General features: G+C 38.9%; 1 protein-coding gene across 2 annotated transcripts in view; it reads left to right on the top strand.

The window, feature by feature from the left end:
• MAP3K13 (mitogen-activated protein kinase kinase kinase 13) overlaps positions 1–21,476 on the top strand; it is a 177,590-nt gene that overhangs the window by 103,390 nt on the left and 52,724 nt on the right. Inside the window, exon 2 of one of the 2 annotated variants that reach the window (XM_082625819.1) lies at positions 18,214–18,680. In XM_082625819.1, coding sequence (XP_082481945.1) covers positions 18,299–18,680 — 382 coding nt within the window. In that variant the 5' untranslated portion in view covers positions 18,214–18,298. Of the gene's footprint in view, positions 1–18,213; positions 18,774–21,476 lie in introns of both variants that reach the window. The other variant, XM_082625818.1, reaches the window with a different exon arrangement.

Genomic DNA, 21,476 nt, shown 5'->3' with positions numbered 1-21,476 from the left:
AACATTTGTGGGAAGAGAGAAATAATAAAAATAGGGCTGTCATTGGGGATGAAGCCCCTTAGAATTGTATAATGTAGTGACCCTAGGTGAAAAAGTAGTGAGAGTCCAGTAGTGGAAAAGTTAAAAAGAATAGAGGGACCCAGAGTAGTTAGGAAAAATTACCTAAAACGTTTTGAAGTCAGAAAAACAGGAAGCCTAGGGTACCACTTGACTCTCAATTTAGCCATTCCTAGCCTGCAATTTAGTTCTCAACTTTTCTTTTCGTAGCGCCTTCCCTTAATTAAATTATACTGCCGTGTCAAGAAAAGACTTGAAATAAAGCCAGTATAATGGCAGGCCTATTTAGGAGTACGCTAAATACATTTTTTTAAGCCCAGGTAAAGCAGTGGTTGTATTTAATTCGATTGAAACATGTACAAAAGAATAAAGACAATCTCTTTGAGCTGATATAGGGTGATTTTAAGGATATATTCTTTTTTCATTTACTTTTTATTGAAGTATAGTTGATTTACAACATTGTGTTAGTTTCAGGTATACAGCAAAGTGATTCAAAAATATATATATATATGTTTCAAAATATATATATATTTTTCAGATTCTTTTCCATTATAGATTATTATAAAATACTGAGTATAGTCCCTGTGCTATAGAGTAAATCCTTATTGTTTATCTATTTCGTATATGTTGGTATGTATATGTTAATCCCATACTCCTAATTTTTCCTTCCTCCTCCCAGAATACGTTTTTATTCTACCACTTTGACTCTTAAACTAAATCCTAGCTATTGTGAAATTTGAATCTTTTCTCTTGATTCTGCCTAGTTGTAAGTAAGGAGAGAGAGAAAAAGAGAATAAGTCAGAATCAGAACCTGAATCTACTGGGGTTAAAAAATAATAAGAGGGCCTCCCTGGTGGCGCAGTGGTTGAGAGTCCGCCTGCCGATGCAGGGGATACGGGTTCGTGCCCCGGTCTGGGAGGATCCCATATGCCGCGGAGCGGCTGGGCCCGTGAGCCATGGCCGCTGAGCCTGCGCATCCGGAGCCTGTGCTCTGCAACGGGAGAGGCCACAACAGTGAGAGGCCCGCGTACGGAAAAAAAAAAAATAAAAAAAAAAAAATAATAATAATAATAAGGGACTTCCCTGGTGGTGCAGTGCTTGAGAGTCCGCCTGCCGATGCAGGGGACACGGGTTCGTGCCCCGGTCCGGGAAGATCCCACATGCCGCGCAGTGGCTGGGCCCGTGGGCCATGGCTGCTGAGCCTGCGCGTCCGGAGCCTGTGCTCCGCAACGGGAGAGGCCACAACAGTGAGAGGCCCGTGTACCGCAAAAAAAAATAATAATAAAAAATAATCAGACTCTTCTTTGAGTTTCTCTGTGACCGCAGCCAATCATGTCTTTACTTTTGTCCCACGGGTAGGCTAATAGAATATATCATTAATCCCAAAACCTGAATTGTCCAAGGCATTGTAAATGGGTTAACTTCCAAGGTACTGGTATAATTGGTGGACCATCCTCACCCTCTTGTCTTTTCAGTGATTATGAGAAGAAGGCCATTTAGTTGACTAGGTATAAGGACTCTGTGATTCCTCATAGGTAGTTAGTTATTTATTTGTTTTCATATTTAAACTTTTCATGCTCAATTTATTTCAGTCTAGTGAGGTTGAATTGATGCCCCATTGCAAAATCCATTCTTCTAATGAAACTTCTTGTCTTTATGGGCTCTGTGGAAAAATTCTTCAAGTGAAAGTCATAAACTATACAGTGGAGTGGGATCATCCCAGAGGAGATGTGGGGTATATTCCCACAAAATTTTTATCCAGTAAAATAAAGTTTAAAAATTAGTATAGAAAGCATGCCTAGAAAGGGAAGAAAATGACGAAAGGACGTTAGAAACCCTAAAGATTTAATCAGAAGGACACTTTGATTTGCCTCAGTAAGTGAGGGAAAGGATACAGGAGGTGATTATGTGTTTGTCTGTGAACCCTCAGGCTATAACTAACGTCTCCTTCCTTAACCATTTTCTGTCACCTCACCCTAGATCTTCACCTCAACCTTCAGTCAACACTGATTCTGGCGTAGGAAACTCCAGGAATGGCTTTTAGATTCTAAGGACAAGTAACCTTGACTGTGCTAAACTCTTGCTCATTTTATTCTGTAGACTCATGTTTATTAACTTTCATTTAGAAACACCCAGAGGTACATCTATCACAAAGGATGTTAAAGGATTCTAAATATAAAATTAATTCTAATATACACATGAATGGAAATTTATAAATCTAAAGCAATGTGGTTGCATTTTAACAAAGCTTACCACAACTTACACAACTAACTGGACTTTGTCCGAGGCATCCTAGTAAAAGTGTCAGGAAAAGTATCAGTGTCCTTAGAACACCGATAGTTTCTAAGGAGCCTGTCAGAAGGCTATTGCTGTATTCTGGTGATTCTGCCGTTGCTCAGGACAGCTTGGGGACTTTGCCTTCAGAATGCCTTTTGCAGATCTCAGTACTGGAATTAAAGGGAAGAAAAGCTCAAGTAGGTTCCCTCTCCCTCAACCCTTTCCCTGTTAACCACTTTTCTGTTTTCTGTATGGTTATGTCTTTTCTATAAATGTATTTCATATAAATGGACTCATAGAAAACTTTTTAGGAACACGTGATTGAAAATGTACACTTGTAATGAGTTCAAATTTTAATTTCTGAAGGGAGGCAGCTAAATATGTCTAAATTCTATCCTCTGTAATATTAATGTTTGTATTGAGGCACTACATACTGACTGTATACTCTCACAAATGGTTGATTATTCTGCATTTATTTTTCTTTCCATTAGAACTGTCTTGTACATTTTTTAACACTTAGGAAAAATATTTAATATTTATTGATATTTATCCTCATCAAGGATCCTTTAGTAGTTTTCAAATTTGAGCTATATATTTGGAGTAGAAATGGAAACTACACCAATGAATAATTAAGTGATGGATTTAGATTACTCTCTAGCACAAAGTCAAATTCACATTCCAAAATAGTGACAGGAGACAGGTGAAAAATGATTGATTTTTGCCAGTGTCAAACTTCTATTCTTGGTAAAGCTCAAAATGTCCTATCATACATTTTCTAGAATATCATCTTGATTGAATCATTACTTTAAAAAATTAAAGCTGCTGTGCTTCTGTGAGCAAAAACAATATTAAGGAGAAATGTAAAAGTCTAAAGCAATAGGATCTTTCACTAATATGGTTTTAATTACTTCTCTATTAAAATTGGATATTGGATCCAGAGTCTAGAGTTCCTTGTTCCCCCTGGAGTCTTTATCTTGGTTATCTGTACAGTTTTCTCTGAGAAGTGACAAGAGCTGTTGGTGATTTGGTAGAAACTTCTGGTCCTGTTCAGCCTTCCCTCCATTAGCCCTCCCTTAGTTTTTCTGCCTTTCACCTACACTAGTCCTATGATTAGGAACTTTAAGGAATGGTAATTATGAGAAAAACAGCAATCCAATTTCAGTTTTAAAATTCTCCACAAATGACTGTTGAAACTACTTAGGTATTTGAAAATGAATCCTTTGGCTCTTCTAATGATTTTAGACAACTGACTATGGTCCCTTGGAAAATCCTTTTTAAAAATCTCTGCTCTAATTTGATCCTGATGAACCATCATTAGAATGAACTGTACTTAAATCACCTTATTCACAGGCATTACTAGAATTTGGTAACAAACCTGTTATTTTAAGGGAGCTAATGGAGTTCTATGCATTTATCAAATTCCCATGTACAAAGGGAAGCAGTAATCTTTATTAATTCTCACAGCAAACAAATCTGTTAATATGAATGAGTCTTATGGAAAACTGCTGTCCAACTGAACCTTCTGTGATGATGGAAATGTTCTATTTTGTATTAGCCAATATGGTTGCCATTACTCACATGTGGCTACTAAGCACTTGAAATGGACTACTGCACCTGAGAAACTGAATTTTTATTTCATTTAATTTTTAATTAATTTTAGGTTAAATATCCTCATATGCCTAGAAGCTACCATATTGGACAGTGCAAGTATGGGGGTTTATTATTAAAACAGAATGGAGTAAACCCTGTAGAAAGTGGGCATATTTTAGAATTTTCCACTTGTCTTTATTTGTTGCTAGGAATTTTTACCTTTTATCCTAAATATAGAACTTAACCTAGAGGTAAGATGTGAGTCTAGTCCATATTTTTCTTAGACCTTTCTTTTTTTTTTTTAACTTTTGATGATTAGCATTTATTATTATTATATGTATTTTTATTTTTATTTTTTTACATCTTTATTGGAGTATAATTGCTTTACAATGGTGTGTTAGTTTCTGCTTTATAACAAAGTGAATCAGTTATACATATACATACGTTCCCATATCTCTTCCCTCTTGCGTCTCCCTCCCTCCCACCCTCCCTATCCCCCCCCTCTAGGTGGTCACAAAGCACCGAGCTGATCTCCCTGTGCTATGCGGCTGCTTCCCACTAGCTATCTGTTTTATGTTTGGTAGTGTATATATGTCCATGCCACTCTCTCACTTTGTCACAGCTTACCCTTCCCCCTCCGCATATCCTCAAGTCCATTCTCTAGTAGGTCTGTGTCTTTATTCCTGTCTTACCCCTAGGTTCTTCATGACATTTTTTTTTCTTAAATTCCATATATATGTGTTAGCATATGGTATTTGTCTTTCTCTTTCTGACTTACTTCACTCTGTATGACAGACTCTAGGTCCATCCACCTCATTACAAATAGCTCAATATCATTTCTTTTTATGGCTGAGTAATATTCCATTGTATATATGTGCCACATCTTCTTTATCCATTCATCCGATGATGGACACTTAGGTTGTTTCCATGTCCTGGCTATTGTAAGTAGAGCTGCAATGAACATTTTGGTACATGACTGTTTTTGAATTATGGTTTTCTCAGGGTATATGCCCAGTAGTGGGATTGCTGGATCATATGGTAGTTCTATTTGTAGTTTTTTAAGGAACCTCCATTACTGTTCTCCATAGTGGCTGTACCAATTCACATTCCCACCAGCAGTGCAAGAGTGTTCCCTTTTCTCCACACCCTCTCCAGCATTTATTGTTTCTAGATTTTTTGATGATGGCCATTCTGACCGGTGTGAGATGATATCTCATTGTAGTTTTGATTTGCATTTCTCTGATGATTAATGATGTTGAGCATTCTTTCATGTGTTTGTTGGCAATCTGTATATCTTCTTTGGAGAAATGTCTATTTAGGTCTTCTGCCCATTTTTTGATTGGGTTGTTTGTTTTTTTGTTATTGAGCTGCATGAGCTGCTTGTAAATTTTGGAGATTAATCCTTTTTCAGTTGCTTCATTTGCAAATATTTTCTCCCATTCTGAGGGTTGTCTTTTGGTCTTGTTTATGGTTTCCTTTGCTGTGCGACCTTCCTTAATTAAATAGAAGCCCATTATAATATTGACAGTAGGACGTTGTGACTAACATCATGGGCTTGGACTCAACTCGGGCTCAGGCTCTGGAATTGGAGTGGAACTGGGTTCAACCCCTGTCTTTACCACTTAGTAGCTGTTGGTGAGTTATTTAAACACTCTATGCCCCAACTGCTTTGACAGCTATAGGAGTAATTGTAGTACTTTTCTCAAAGGTTTTTTGTGAGGATTAAAGTTAATATAGGGAAAGTGTTTTGAGCAGTGTTTGGCAATAATCTCAGCAAATTTTAGCTATTGTTATTAATGTATTATTTATCAGATTGCTCTGCGTGTGTGTGTGTGTGTGTGTGTGTGTGTGTGTGAAGCTCTCTCATCCAAAAAGTAAACTGCATCATCTTACACAGGTCCTGTACTAGGTGCTGAGGCTAGGTAGGGAGGAAAAGAAGAGGGACAAGGTACAGAGATAAATAATACTTGGATTCTACCCCTAGCGAATTTACAAACTAATTAGGATGAGTTGTTTCTCTTTAAAAATAGAAATTATCACCCACTCACTGCTCCCTCCAATTCTAACAATCTCTGTTTCTATCATTCCTAAGCAAGACCTGAAAAAGCAATGCAAAGATGGCAGAAGGACCCTTGACAACTTCTTGCCTGCCAGGAACAAACAGGACTTGCCCAGGAACAGTTTGTAGGATCTGCAGCTTTGTGGGAAATTCCACATATATCACTGGAAGTCTGTTACTGATGCTTTTCAGTAACTCTATTATACTAAGCTGGCAATGAATTATTTCATTTTCATGTTATATAGTATAAAACAAGTGTGTAATGTGTTATATTCATAGCTCTACTTCAGTTATATTTCACTGTCCAACTAAACAGTCCAAACACTAACAGTAAATTTAATGGGAAAAGAGAACTTGCATAATATAATTTCAAACTATAAAATCAAAAAGATTTTCCTTCCACTCTCACCTGCTGAGAGCCCTGAGCAGTAGCTCCTGACAACAATTCTTACTAAACCGTACACTATCCATCACTTCCCTGTGGCTGCCATATATTTTAATAGTGACAGTATCAGGATACTACTGCATGGCTTGAAAAGCACTTTCATGTACTTTACCTCATTTAATACTCACATCAACCACACGAGGAAGCCCATTTTTTCAGAACCCCTGGGTAGCAAGCTGCCTCCACTCTAAGTATTTAATCACAATGTGGATATCATTTAGTTTTCATTGATGAGATGTTTTTTTTGGAACATAGTACATGGTAGTAAGACTCGTAGATGACCTGAATATAATAAATAGTATTTTATATATTTAGAGGGGAAAATATTCCCCATACTTCAGCCCAGGCAGAAAGAACAGATTGTCCAGTGGTACCCAACTGCTATAGAGCCCATAACCGACACCGAAGTTCAAGTTTTCCCACCAAACTGAAAGATCCAGAAGCCAGAGGGAGACCTCTTACTAGCAGGGGCTTAGCTCTGCTCATTGCATTTCCAGGTTTGGCCATTATGTCTCTGCCTTTAGCAGGAGGATCTGCACTGGTCTGGTGCTTAGAATCAGATCCATTTTCAGTCCTTCTCAGAGTACTCTGTTCTGTGCCTCTGAAGGCTGCATGAATGGACTTCCTTGCCTTCTTGTTTTCTATTGGGTTCAACCAATGTGAAGCACCTGCAGGGTCTCAGAGAGCCAGAGGAGCGTGAGGTTGGGGTTCAATATTAATTCCCCTGGCTCCCTCCCTATCAGGTCATTAAACTTTGGTTGCATCCCTCTCCCAAAGCCACAGCTCTTGTTGGATGACTTTCTTCTATAGTTGTGCTTTCCAGGTTCTGGCAATAATTTTTTCCCCTGCTCAGTTAACAGCCTTTTGACTGTTACTAGCTTTGGGGAATGGCACCATCCCTGTTGCTTTTCCTGCCCCCACCTTTGTAAGTAGTCTCATAAATTCTTGTCATTTGCCCCACTTGAGTGTGGCATCTCTTTCTTGCCAGGGTCTGGGCTAATACAGGGTCCTGCACCAACTTCAGTGTTAGTGCCTGCTTCTGCTGCTCGCTCATCATACAGACTTCAAAAAACCTTAATTCAGAAAAATGATTATTACAGCCTAAAAAAGCTTCCTTCAGTTCAACCCCTAGTACATTTGGAATATGAATTAACCTCTAATTAGATTCTGCTTATTTTTTTCTTTAGAATCATGCCCAGTCTACAAAGGAAGATACGTATGACATAATAAACAAATGTTAACATTAATATTTATTAATATGTTGATATCATGATGTTATTAAGAAGTAATTATTAAATATCTTTTTATTCTCAACATCAAGTTAATTACTCGTGCTACTTGTACTCTCTCCTAGTTAGGGGTTTATTAATCTCCCAACATCTATAATTCTTCAAGTTACATCCAAAAAAACTTTTTTTTTGCAAACTAGACAAAGCATGGCGACTTATGAGAGTGGGTCAAAGTGGTCTTAGGACCTGGGGTCAATGAATAGTGGTGTCAAATCCCTCAGGCTGGGGCCATTGCTTATTTCTGGGCTAAGCTGCTCTGCTTAACTCCTTGGAAATAAATGGTCTTTTCATTATAAAATGAAAATAGCCATCCTCTGGGACAACTTTAAGTTTCCCTTTTTCTATGGTTATATCCCTGGAATGAGCAAGGACAAAACTGTTGTAAAATATATGTACTCATTTGATCTTACTCCTTTAACAATATGGATATTATTATTAATAAAGAATACACTCTTATTTTAGAATGTTTATTAATTTAAAGTATAAATAGCAAAACCTTGTTAAGTGCTTACTTTGTACCAGGTTATATGTTAAGCACTCTGCAAGTATTATCTTATTTAGTCCTCATTACAACCCTATGAGGTAGATACACTTATTATCCAAGTTTTTGACTGCAAAAACTGAGACACACAAAGATAAGGAACTTCCCCATGGACAGAATCAGTATTCAAACCAGAGAGTTTGAATTTAGAGCACACATTTTACTACAATGTTCAATTTATCACTTAAGGACTATTTTTTATGATTTTTCTAAGCTTGTGGGAAGTTGCTATTGTACAAAGTTCTCTAGGCCTAGAGCCACAACAAACTTTTTAGACTTTGACCTAGGGATGAGGTCTTCATAAAGAAAGTGAAGGCAAGCTACCTGAAAACTGTAATGTTTCTAGGAAGGTGGGTGAGACAAGAGTAGAATTAAGCAGTTCCTGAAAGACAGAATGTCTTCATGTGTACATAATGTGATGTAGAAACATGTCGATCTCTAGGCAAGAAAATTCCATACTCTCCTTTGGGAACACAGTTCTGCAGTGGTTCTCCTGTGTTCTAATTGCTCTTCTGTTTAAAACATAAGCAGTCTTTTCCCAGAGATATTTTCTTGAATCAATAAAATTATCTCCTAATTTAATATAGCAATGTTAAAACCATGGGAATTACATACTTTTTTCTCCCAAATATTAGAACTACATAGTATTAATATTCTCCCAAATATTATAGCTACATAGAGCCTTCCCTTTTTCTTTCAATTTAATTGAAACCTGGAATGTAAAAATAACTGCTGTAATTAAAGACAAAGGAAATTAAATATGAAAAAGAAGTTGCATAGGTGTGGGATTTTCCTCTCTTGTTTTCCATCTTCCTTTTGCCCTTTTGACCCAGTATCTCTCTGTTTATTGATTCTTTTTGCTTTCATTTATAATTTCAAATGAACGTTACAAGCTAAATGTGCCTCAATTCCTATGTATATTGATCTATCTCTCTCTTATCCCACTTTTGTCATTTTCCCACTTTCTTTAAGAAAGCTCACTTGTCTTCTTTTTGCCCTTCCTTTCATGCCCCTTGATCTCACATATATATTGAGCATATTGACATATATCTTTTCATTCTAGTTTTTCTAGTTAAAGATTTGGATAGCTAACAAGTCTTGAGGATTTGCTGTGTGCTAGATAAGTGCATTATATATGCACTATCTCATATAATCATCTAATCTCTTCTATGAGTTGGATTCTGTTGTTATCACCACTTACAGATAACGAAATTGAGGCTTAGAGAGAAAGATCAAGTTAATGATTAGTATTTGAATCCAGGTCTATCTTCGTCCAGTGGTTCCCCTCTTAGCCCCTCACAGTGTTGCTCTCTATATGATGAAGTGCATAGAAGGTTCTGAATTGGTTGATTGGGAAACAATATGAAAGTGTGCGTTATAGCCCAAATTGTAAAACATAATTTAAATTTTAAATAGTAATTTTAAATAATTTCAATGGTCATTTCAACTGTTCTCCTGAACTATTTATCTTAAGGAGAGTCATAGATTTCCCAAAAAAAGAGGGGAAAGGCACAAAATAACAGGAAAGGAAAAGAAGAAAAGGGACTAGCTTTTATTGAGTGCTTACTGTATACTTGGTGCTGTTATCAGGGACCAGCTCAAGTTCACAGTTCTATCTATATATTCTATAATCCTCCTTTTTTTTTTATTAGTTTCTGCTTTATAACAAAGTGAATCAGTCATACATATACATCTGTTCCCACATCCCTTCCCTCTTGCGTCTCCCTCCCTCCCACCCTCCCTATCCCACCCCTCCAGGCGGTCACAAAGCACCGAGCTGATCTCCCTGTGCTATGCGGCTGCTTCCCACTATCTATCTACCTTACGTTTGGTACTGTATATATGTCCATGCCTCTCTTTCGCTTTGTCACAGCTTACCCTTCCCGCTCCCCACATCCTCAAGTCCATTCTCAAGTAGGTCTGTGTCTTTATTCCTGTTTTACCCCTAGGTTCTTCATGACATTTTTTTTTCTTAAATTCCATATATATGTGTTAGCATACGGTATTTGTCTTTCTCTTTCTGACTTACTTCACTCTGTATGACAGACTCTAGGTCCATCCACCTCACTACAAATAGCTCAATTTCGTTTCTTTTTATGGCTGAGTAATATTCCATTGTATATATGTGCCACATCTTCTTTATCCTTTCATCTGTTGATGGACACTTAGGTTGCTTCCATGTCCTGGCTATTGTAAATAGAGCTGCAATGAACGTTTGGGTACATGACTGTTTTTGAATTATGGTTTTCTCAGGGTATGTGCCCAATAGTGGGATTGCTGGGTCATACAGTAGTCCTATTTGTAGTTTTTTAAGGAACCTCCATACTGTTCTCCATAGTGGCTGTATCAATTTACATTCCCACCAACAGTGCAAGAGTGTTCCCTTTTCTCCACATCCTCTCCAGCATTTTTTTTTTTTTTTTTTTTTTTTTTTTTTGCTGTACGCGGGCCTCTCACTGTTGTGGCCTCTCCCATTGTGGAGCACAGGCTCCGGACGCGCAGGCCCAGCGGCCATGGCTCACGGGCCCAGCCGCTCCGCAGCATGTGGGATCTTCCCAGACCGGGGCACGAACCCATGTCCCCTGCGTCGGCAGGCGGACTCTCAACCACTGCGCCACCAGGGAAGCCCTCCAGCATTTATTGTTTCTAGATTTTTTGATGATGGCCATTCTGACTGGTGTGAGATGATATCTCATTGTAGTTTTGATTTGCATTTCTCTGATGATTAATGATGTTGAGCATTCTTTCATGTGTTTGTTGGCAATCTGTATATCTTCTTTGGAGAAATGTCTGTTTAGGTCTTCTGCCCATTTTTTGATTGCATTGTTTGTTTTTTTGTTATTGAGCTGCATGAGCTGCTTGTAAATTTTGGAGATTAATCCTTTGTCAGTTGCTTTAAAACCTACATTATAAAGTTATTTTAACTTTAGTCATAGTTGTATTTATAGGTAGTAATATTCATTAAGTAATCTGTCAACATGGAGGTTGCCTGTTTGTAATTTTTATTTTTTGCTGGCTCCAGCATACTTTAATATTATGAAACATTCATAATCTTAACCAAAAATATAGATACATGGTAGACACTGAATCAATATTTCTGAATGCATGATTATTGGATGAAATGTTATAAAGAAGATGGGACAAGGTAGGTCGGTGGATTTGGTTGATGCGAGGTTATTATTGTCCTTTCAAATAGGGATTTCAGTAGAGGGTTCACAGTTAGGAGAGCAAGTTAGGGGTAAAGGCGCAATTGTAGGCCACTATTCTGATCTGATTAATTTTGCAATTCCATTAGAAAAAGCAATCTAAGTTTTTTTTAATTTCAAATCAAGATCTCCGTGATAGACCTCTATCCTAGAAAGATCATTTTTTATGTGATTACTATGAAAAAGTAACTTAATCCCAGTTTTAAAATGGGAATGATGCCCTAACAGCAGAAATCTCACTTGTGCTCTAAATACTGCTATGTGAATTTTAGAGAAATAACCAGAAAGTTAGGATAGCAGCATTGTGTTCATTTTAAGGCAAGAAAATGCCGAGTAATGATAAGACAGCTTTGGAAGAGGTGAGCATCAATCAAGAAATCTCAGCAATAAGGCTTACTTTCAAGTTTTATTCAATTTTAGTCATACTGAAAACTTTGTGAGGCAAAATTTTCCAAAATCTTTGATTTATTCATATTTATGATGTAAAACTCAAAATCTGATCTATTATAGAATTATCCTCTATTAGCAACTTGGGGACATTGAATTATATAATAAAAACACAAGAACTCAAGGGCCATTTGGCCACATGACCTCTTCCACTCGTCTTTTTCTCTGTGCCGAACCCATCTTGGCATGAAGCCAAGGTAATTTCCAGAAATTGGCAGTGCGCTGGCAAATGCACATCTGCTGCTGTCTCCAGCCCTTGCCTACTAATTTTTCACAAACCACTTCCTCCTTTTGAGGGCAAGGGAAGTGTTCCCAAAGGGCAGAGATGGAAGCACTACCTTGTGCTCCTGGCAGATTCAGGAGCCCTTGTAAGGGAAGCAGCAGCATCACCTCATCTGCAGCCTTGCCCATAGAGCTTCCTACCGATAAGGGTGACACGCCAACCTTGCCCTTTAGCCCCTCTGCTCTTCCTTATCTTTTTCCGTTTGACTCTCAGTGTTTAAAATTCTTGCCTCGTTTCCTTTCTATCCCCTTCTAATGAATTCTAGCTTTGACTTCTCATGAATTAAAATATCCAAACGGTCAGTTCCCAAAAGGGTACCTGAACCAAATCTGGACAGAGAGGGAGGAACTGAGAGGACAAAGACAGAGGCAGAGATGGTGGGGCTGCTTGTGTTCCCTTAGGTTCCACCTACCAGCTCCTTCACTGTGCAGTGGCAGTGCGTGGGTGTACGTACAAACACAGGTAAAATTTAGATATTTTTATCCTCCTACACTCTTACATGTAGAGTCAGCTCTGATCATGTTTGAATATAGCCATGGTGATGATTGCTTTCCCTTTGTTCTTGTGCTTCTCCATTTCTCTGCATTTGTTGGTTGCGATTGGTCTTGATATTCTTGGTGAGCAGAGGAAAGCCTCTCTGACTACATATCTCTATGCACAACTTGAGGTTTCCATCACCTCTGCCCGCTCTCAGAGCCACTGAATCACCAATAGCTGGGTGCCCTTCACTCCTCTGTTAACAGGTGCAGGGCCACCCCTCTAAATGGGTGCTTGTGCTTCTTTGGGTGTAGTTTTAGTGCACCTAGAATAGCACAGTGAATTATTATCGTTTTTGTCATCAGTGGTCATGCTATCATGGCTATTTGTCTCTGTTTGTCTGAATAAACAGCCAGACTAGAGGAAGATCATAGGTTGAAGAAAGAGGACTCATTCTGTCTCTGACACTAATTAGTCGTATTGAGCGAGTCAGCAATCTCTCTGGGATTTGATTCTCATATGTAAAACAGGTGGGTTGGACTATATTCCTTGAAGGTCCTGTTATTCCTTGATGTCTTAAATATCAAACTGAATGTGATGACCATGCTGAAGTTCTCTTCTTTAGACTCATTCCCAGTGCCTGTGTGAACAGGTCTACTTCATGTATACCATTAACCTCTTAGAAATGTGAAGAGATGGGAGTTCCCTGGTGGTCTAGTGGTTAGGATTCCGTGCTTTCACTTTCATGGCCCGGGTTCAACCCCTGGCTAGGGGACTGAGATCTGAGGTGTGGCCAAAAAAAAAAAAAAAAGAAAAAGAAAAAAGAAATGGGAAGAGATTACAAAACAAACACATGTTTTTCTAACTTTTTGTATATGAGCTCATTTCAATATGAGGTCATCAGGGAGAAGAAACTCAGAATAAAAATGGACAAAATGCAGATTTACCAGGAATTAACATAAAATCCTGTAGTTGGGTTCAAAGAACAAATTGCACAAATAGGTGTTTGGCTGACATTCACATATACATTTGGGTATTTGCGTTATCAAGTCTGATGTGAGCCAACAACGTGATATATGCCCTGTGCTGTAAAGGATCCCAACGGCAAAGACAGACTGGAAGCAACTCGACTAAGGCAGTGGCCAAGTCTGAAAATATGAAGTCAGCAGTCTTGAAAGAGATCAGGCAGAGCAAGGTCAGAGAGGCCAGAGGCAAGAGGCAGCTCAAGGTTGTGGCAGGAGGTCAGCAAGAAAGCAAAATGAGGGGATCAGTAATGTCAGAGCTTAGAGATGAGTAAAAAGGAAGGAAGTGGAGAGGATTGGGGTGGGGAATGGCGGTCAACTCAGCAAACAGCTGTTGCTGTAGCGAAGGGTTGCAGCTTTTCTTTTTCTTTCTTTCTTTCTTTTCCCCAACATTAGAGTCCCAGGCAGCTTCCCAGCCCCTAAATTTCTCCATGCCCTAGAATTTAAGTCCCTCTGAACCTAACCTCAAACAGTTAAAGTTTTCTGATTTGTTTAAAGGGAAGAATTATCTGCATTATTTCATGAGCTTTCAGAGCCCGTATGTGAAGGAGCTACCTTTATTGCACACTACTCTCCAACCTTAGCTGGCTCTTTAGTTATTTCAAGGTGATCAGCCCTCCCACACATGCCCTGGTGGTTTTTTCCCTGCCTCTGCTAATGCTCTTGTTCTTTCCTGACTTTCTTTCCTCTGTCAGTTTCAAACACATCTTCCTTGCAAAGGTTCACCTCAAGTCCAGTCAGCCCAGTCTACCTTCTCCTGCCCCATTCTTGTTCCCCTTCTCCCACAGCCTGTAGAACAGAATATGGCTCGTATGTCATGGGGGTGGGAGTGGGCAGGAGGTAATTCCCTCGGTGTAATTATTAACTCTTTAAGTAGTGTATAAGCTTTGAAAAGAAGAAACTATGTCTTACAGAGACCACATGGTATAGGAGAGAGTTTGGAATTAGGAAAAAAAAAAAATGGTATTCAGTCCTGGCTCTGTGACCTTTGGCATATACCTCTCTCTAGGCCTCCGTGTCCTTCTGGGAAAAACAGGGATAGCCATTCCATGCTCTGGCTTCCTTAAACAGGCAGTCAGGTGTTTAGGTCAAGGTCACAGGAAAAGTACTCTAAGAAAGTGAAGGGTTATCATAAGAGGTGCCTTGTCATAAAAAAAAGGCAAGGGAATTTGAGAATCTGAATTCTGAGTTAGATTTTAATTCCTGCTCTACCGCTTACTCAATATGTTGCCTTAGAAGTTTCTTACTTCTCTCAAATGAAAATGACACTCTCACAAAGATTATGGTGTTGGTGCCGGTTTATATGCCAGTTTCTAAGAGCCAGCTGTCAAATATTTAGTAACTTTGCAAGCAGGTTGTTAAGCTGTTGTTATTAGCTTAAAATCTGCCTTGGTGGGAGTATTTATACCAGGGAAATTGGCAAACACTACAAATCGGATTGTTGGTTTTTTTTATTCTGGAGAGTAATCACATCGCTGATTATGTAAACGGGGCTCTGTAAATTGTAAAGCCCTTTGTCTTCCTTACCATTAAAAGTAGTAATGGTAATAGTAATGTCCTGTACCCATAGAACCTAGCCTAGTGCGTGGTTCTAGCATTTATTTAATAAAAACATTTTTAATTTAACTTGGTACTGCTCCTAGCATGCATTTAATAAAAATGTTTTTAATTTAACTTGGGTTCACCTTTGTATTATTTTGATACTTCTATCCCTGAGCTAAAGAAGCTCCCATGTATAACTCTCTTTAAATTCCTCTCTATAAAGTGTCTTTTTATTTTTATTGTTTTTCCTTTTTGGCCACACCGCGCGGCATATAGGATCTTAGTTGCCTGACTAGGGGTGGAACCGGTTCCCCCTGCAGTGGAAGCTCACAGTCTTAACCACTGGACCGCCAGGGAAGTCCCTAAAGTGTCTTTAAAATCAGATAGGGCTTCCCTGGTGGCGCAGTGGCTGAGAGTCTGCCTGCCGATGCAGGGGACACGGGTTCGTGCCCCGGTCCGGGAAGATCCCACATGCCGCGGAGCGGCTGGGCCCGTGAGCCATGACCACTGAGCCTGCGCGTCCGGAGCCTGTGCTCCGCAACGGGAGAGGCCACAACAGTGAGAGGCCCGCGTACTACAAAAAGAAAAAAAATAAAAAAATAAAAAAATAAAATCAGATAACATAAATAAAAATCTGGTTCAGTGCATGAAACACACAGTAGGCGTTAAACTGTCTGCATTTATGAGCTAATTATCTTCTTTCTAAAACTTCATCTCTTCTGATATTTCATATCTCAGTGAATGACATTGTCCATCTATCCATTATCCCAAGTAAGTTATCTGAAAGTATTCCTCTCCTGTCCTGTTCCTCACCCAGCCCCATGTTTTATCAATCACTAGATCTTACCAGTTTTACCTCTTAAACCTGTCCCCTCCTCTTCATTGCCATTGCTACTGCCTTGGTTCGGGTCCTCATCATTTCTTACTTGGTCTCTTCCTCCTAACTGATATCTTGACCTTCAGTCATTCTCCTTCAATCCAACCTCTACTGCTATGGGTATGATTTTAAATTACAAATCTGACCAAATCACTCCCTTGCTTAAAATTCCTTGATGACTCTCTGTTGTCTTGAGGATAAAATCTAAAAGCTTTAGCTTGCCATACAGGTCCACCATATTCTGACCTTGGCCCACCTTTTACAATAGTTATCTCCTGCTGCTCCCCATTACTACCTGGAATGCCTAGTCTCACTTCCCTAGCAATCCCTGGTCTCAGTAATGAAGATGAGAAATTAATAACATAAGAATGGTCTATTTTTATTTGTAACCCCCAATATAGGATACTGTGGCTCCCCATCACCTTCAGAATAAAACCCAAATCTCTTAGCCTAGCATACTTACAATCTAGCCCCTGACTCTCTCCAATTCTTATCTTTCTCTGTATATATACATATAACCTACATTCCAGCCACTAAGATATCTCATCTGTTCCCTATTTTCATCCCTCCATGCCCTCATTCACACTTTCTCCAAACCTGTAGTACCCTCTTCCTCTTCTTTCACTCACTCCTTTCCTGCCTGCCTGGTGAATTTCTACACTTCCTTCAAACAGATCAATAGTTACCACCTTTGGGCAGCTATCCCTGAAACTATCCCCCCTCTTCTGTGCTCCCAGAGCACTTGGTTAGGCAGTGTACAGTCAATCTTTGTTGGTCTGTCTTTTGCCCCTTCTGCGAGATCATCTTTATCCCCTGGCCTCTAGCACATCCTTGATGCTTAATACAAAGTGAAAGAAGGAAGGACTGTTATATAGGGATTTGCAAAGAAAGTAAATTTCTGATAAGAGACATACATTGAATAAGTTTAAGATTGATTTTGCATGATCTGGTGAATCTAGAACAATTCCATGTCTTTATTTTCAGGGGGTAGGTGGCTCTGAGAAATTGGTGCTAATGGACAGATCAGAAGCAAATAATAAGTTTAAAGAGCTGCAGTTTGGTCACATTGCTCCAGATTTGGTGCAGTACAGTAAAACAAAATTTACATCTTAGGAATTTATCTGTCACATACACAAGACATTTATCTACATGCCTTAATGAATGCCTTAGAAAGTAAAGAAAGGTGCCAATGGACAAGACACAAACAGAAGATATCAGCAGTGACTTATAATAACACAGAATGTAGTTTCTAACAAAAATATATTTATACCTTTGGGAAGGGAAACAATTTTTTTCTGATTATAAAAATAATATATATGTCTTAGTCTGTTCAGGCTGCTATAACAAAAATACCACAGACTAGATGGCTCAGACAACAAGCATTTTTACTTCTGACAGTTTTTTGGAGGCTGAGCTGAGATATCCAAGATCAAAGCACTCACAGATTTGATAATCTGGTGAGGGCCTGCTTCCTGGTTCATAGACAGCCATCTTCTCACTGTGTCCTCATATGGAAGAAGAGGGAAGGGAGTTCTCCGGGGTCTTTTTTATAAGGCACTAATCCCATTCATGAAAGCTCCACCATCATGACCTAATCACATCCCAAAGGCCCCCACCTCCAAACAGCATCACAAATGAGTTTCAACATGTAAATTTTGGGGGGACACAACCATTCAGTCTATAGAAACATATTAATGCAAAATGCTTAGAATATCTCGAAAAACACAACAACATAAATCCCTCCCAAATCTAACCATCTAGAATTAACTGTTGTTAATTCTTTGGATGTATCCTTCCAGTCTTTTTTTCTTGTATATGTGTTTGTGTATCCTTTTAAATAATAAAAAATTTAAATGGCTTACACTGTATATATTTTTCTAACCTACTTTTTATATTAATATGTCATGAACATTTTCTCATGTTAGTAAATACTCTTCTACAACATGATTTTTAACTGCTGCACAGTATTCCTTCATGTGGATGAACACCACTGTTGAATCAATCCCCCTTGTTTCAATGTTTTTATTATTATAAATGGAAGTGTAGTGGTGTGGATGACTAAAGAAAGGGTGATCTCACGACCTCCTCCTGTTTTCCCCAGGTTCTGAAGCCCCCTCTTACATCAGAACTCTTTCCTAATGATCCTCTGAGTGTCCTCTCAGGACCCTGGGCACACTCATGGCACGATGGCCAACCCTCAGGAGCACCTGAGCTGCTCCTCTTCCCCACACTTGCCTTTGAGTGAAAACAAAACCTTCAATGGACTACACGATGACATCGCACCTATGCAAAGCCACCCTTCACCCAAGCTTCTTAAGGACCAGCAGGAAAAGGGGGTGGTGCAAACAGAGCTAACTGAGGGCATGAACAGCCCCATCGCCACAACAGTGTTGACAAGCGTAAGCGAGGATTCCAGGGACCAGTTTGAGAACAGCGTTCTTCAGCTAAGGGAACAAGATGAATCAGAGATGGCCATGTCTCACGGGAACAGCAACACTGTGGATGGAGAGGGCACGAGTGGAACTGAAGACATCAAGATTCAGTTCAGCAGGTCGGGCAGCGGCAGTGGTGGGTTTCTTGAAGGACTATTTGGATGCTTAAGGCCTGTATGGAATATCATTGGGAAGGCATATTCCACTGATTACAAATTGCAGCAACAAGGTAAGCTAGAGTATGGACCTGGAAGATATTTCCTATGTAAACACACTACCACCATTAACTGGATAACCTTTGATAAATTAAAGACCTAGTGCCAGAAGAATACCCCATATCAATTTCCTATAGACCTTCTGAATGGAACAGATTGACATATGGTTGGTCTTTTTTGGTCAAAGCCCACCTTTTGTGGTTGTACAGTCCAGTGGTGTCCAGAGTAGAGTACATATAAGACAATCCATGACATTGTGAGGAAGAAGATGTTAGAGCTTCTGTTACTTTTATCTCATCATTTTAAATTTCTATATTCATGCATGTTTTCATATATATTTGGTATTTTAATAAAGTTTTACAGGTATATAATTTATAAATAAGTCACATAGTGAGTGCGTATTCAAAAATTTTATTGACAGTTCTTACAGTCAAAAAGTCTGATGGTCACTGGACTAATTCAAAACCAGACAGAAGCCACATGGTACTGCCCCTGAAGATTGCAGGCCTGCCTTAGGTAGTAGTAAAAAGGAATTTTTTTATCTTACAGTCAGGCACAGAAAGCTCACATTTTGAGGAAAGAACAAAATATCTAACCATTCTTGAGAAACATTATTATTTCGAGACCCCACAGATTTTTTTTTTTTTTTTTTTTTTTTTTGTGGTACGCGGGCCTCTCACTGTTGTGGCCTCTCCCGTTGCGGAGCACAGGCTCCAGACACGCAGGCCCAGCAGCCATGGCTTACGGGCCCAGCCGCTCCGCGGCACGTGGGACCCTCCCGGACCGGGGCACGAACCTGCGTCCCCTGCATCGGCCGGCGGACTCCCAACCACTGCGCCACCAGGGAAGCCCCTCCCACAGCTTTTTAAAAAGTAAAATTTTAACTCCCATCATTGTGTAGTATGTATATTCATATACTCCAATTCAAGCCTTATGCTTTTGAAGTAAAGAGAACACATGGCACTAGTGTCCTTTATAACTTCACTTATATTGTTGAAACAATTTTTTCCTGAGAACAAAAGTAATATATATAGAAATTTTGGAACATACAAGTAAGTTCCCCCCAAAAAATTAAAATAATCTATGATCCCCAATCTCGTGACAATAACCACCGTTAGTGTTTTTGGTATATATTATGTTAGTCTATACATGTGTGTATGTGTGCTTAAAAAAAGTCATGCTGTTCTGTAACACTTTTTTACTTCATACTGTGAACATTTCCTGTATCATGAAATATACTTTTTCAGCATCATTTTTAATGGCTGCATAATATTAAATTGTATTAACATACACAGTTTAAGTAATTGTAATTAAGTAATCCTCTGTTTTTTTCCTTGTGATGAGGACTCTTAGGGTTTACTGTCTTAACAACTTTCATGCATTAACATAAACAGTGTTCATTATATTTATCAAGTTGTACACCACATCCCTAGTACTTACTTATCTTATAACTGGAAGTTTGTACCTTCTGACTGCCTTCATCCAATTCCCCCTCCCCCGCTCGCCACCTCTGGTAACCACAAATCTGATCTCTTTTTTTGTGAGTTTGTTTTTGAAGTATAATTGACCTACAACACTATATTAGTTGCTGGTACACAACATAGTGATTTGACATTTCTGTACATTTCAAAATGATCACCATGATTAGTCACTGTCTGTCACCATACAAAGATGTTACATAATTATTGACTATATTCCCCACACTGTATATTTCATACCCTTGACTCATTTATTTTGTACTAAAAGTTTGTACCTTTTAATCTCCCTCACCTATTTCTCCCCTCCCCCCTCCCTCCTTCCCTCTGATAACCACCTGTTTGTTCCCTGTATCTATGGCTCTGTTTCTGTTTTATTGTGTTTGTTCATTTGTTTTGTTTTTTTAGATTACACATTTAAGTGAAATCATATAGTATTTGTCTTTCTCCATCTGACTTATTTCACTTAGCTTAGTGTCCTCTAGGTCTGTCCATGCTGTCACAAATGGCAAGATTTCATTCTTTTTTATGGCTAATATTCCATTGCGTGTGTGTGTGTGTGTGTGTGTGTGTACATCACACCTTTTTTGTCCATTCATCTACCGACGGGTACTTAGATTGCTTCCATATCTTGGCTATTATAAATAATGCTGCAGTTAATGTAAGTGTGCAGATATCTTTTCCAAAGAGTGGTTTTTTTGTTTTTTTTAATTTTTTATTTTTTATACAATTTTTAAAGATTGCTTTCCATTTACAGTTATTTCAGAATATTGGTCATATTCCCCATGTTGTACATTACATCCTTGAGCCTATCTTACACCGAATAGTTTGTACCTCCCACTCTCCCACCCCTCCCTCTCTCCCCACTGGTAACCACTGGTTTGTTCTCTATATCTGTGAGTCTGCTTTTTTGTTATATTCACTAGTTTGTTGTATTTTTTAGATTCCACATATAAGTGATATTCTACAGTATTTGCTTTCTCTAACTTATTCACTAGCATAATGCCCTCCATATCCATCCATTTGCCGCAAATGGCAAAATTTCGTTCTTTTTTATGGCTGAGTAGTATTCCGTTTTGTGTGTGTGTGTATGTGTGTGTGTGTGTATCCAATCTTGTCCACTCATCTGTTGATGGACACTTAGGTTGTTTCCATATCTTGGCAATTGTAAATAATGCTGCTATGAACATTGGGGTGCATGTTTTTGGTTTTTCCTGATATATACACAGGAGTGGAACTGCT

This window comes from Mesoplodon mirus (assembly GCF_964341445.2).
Source record: "Mesoplodon mirus genome assembly, chromosome: 6".
Taxonomy (NCBI): domain Eukaryota; kingdom Metazoa; phylum Chordata; class Mammalia; order Artiodactyla; family Ziphiidae; genus Mesoplodon; species Mesoplodon mirus.
This window is presented reverse-complemented; position numbering and strand designations above follow the sequence as displayed.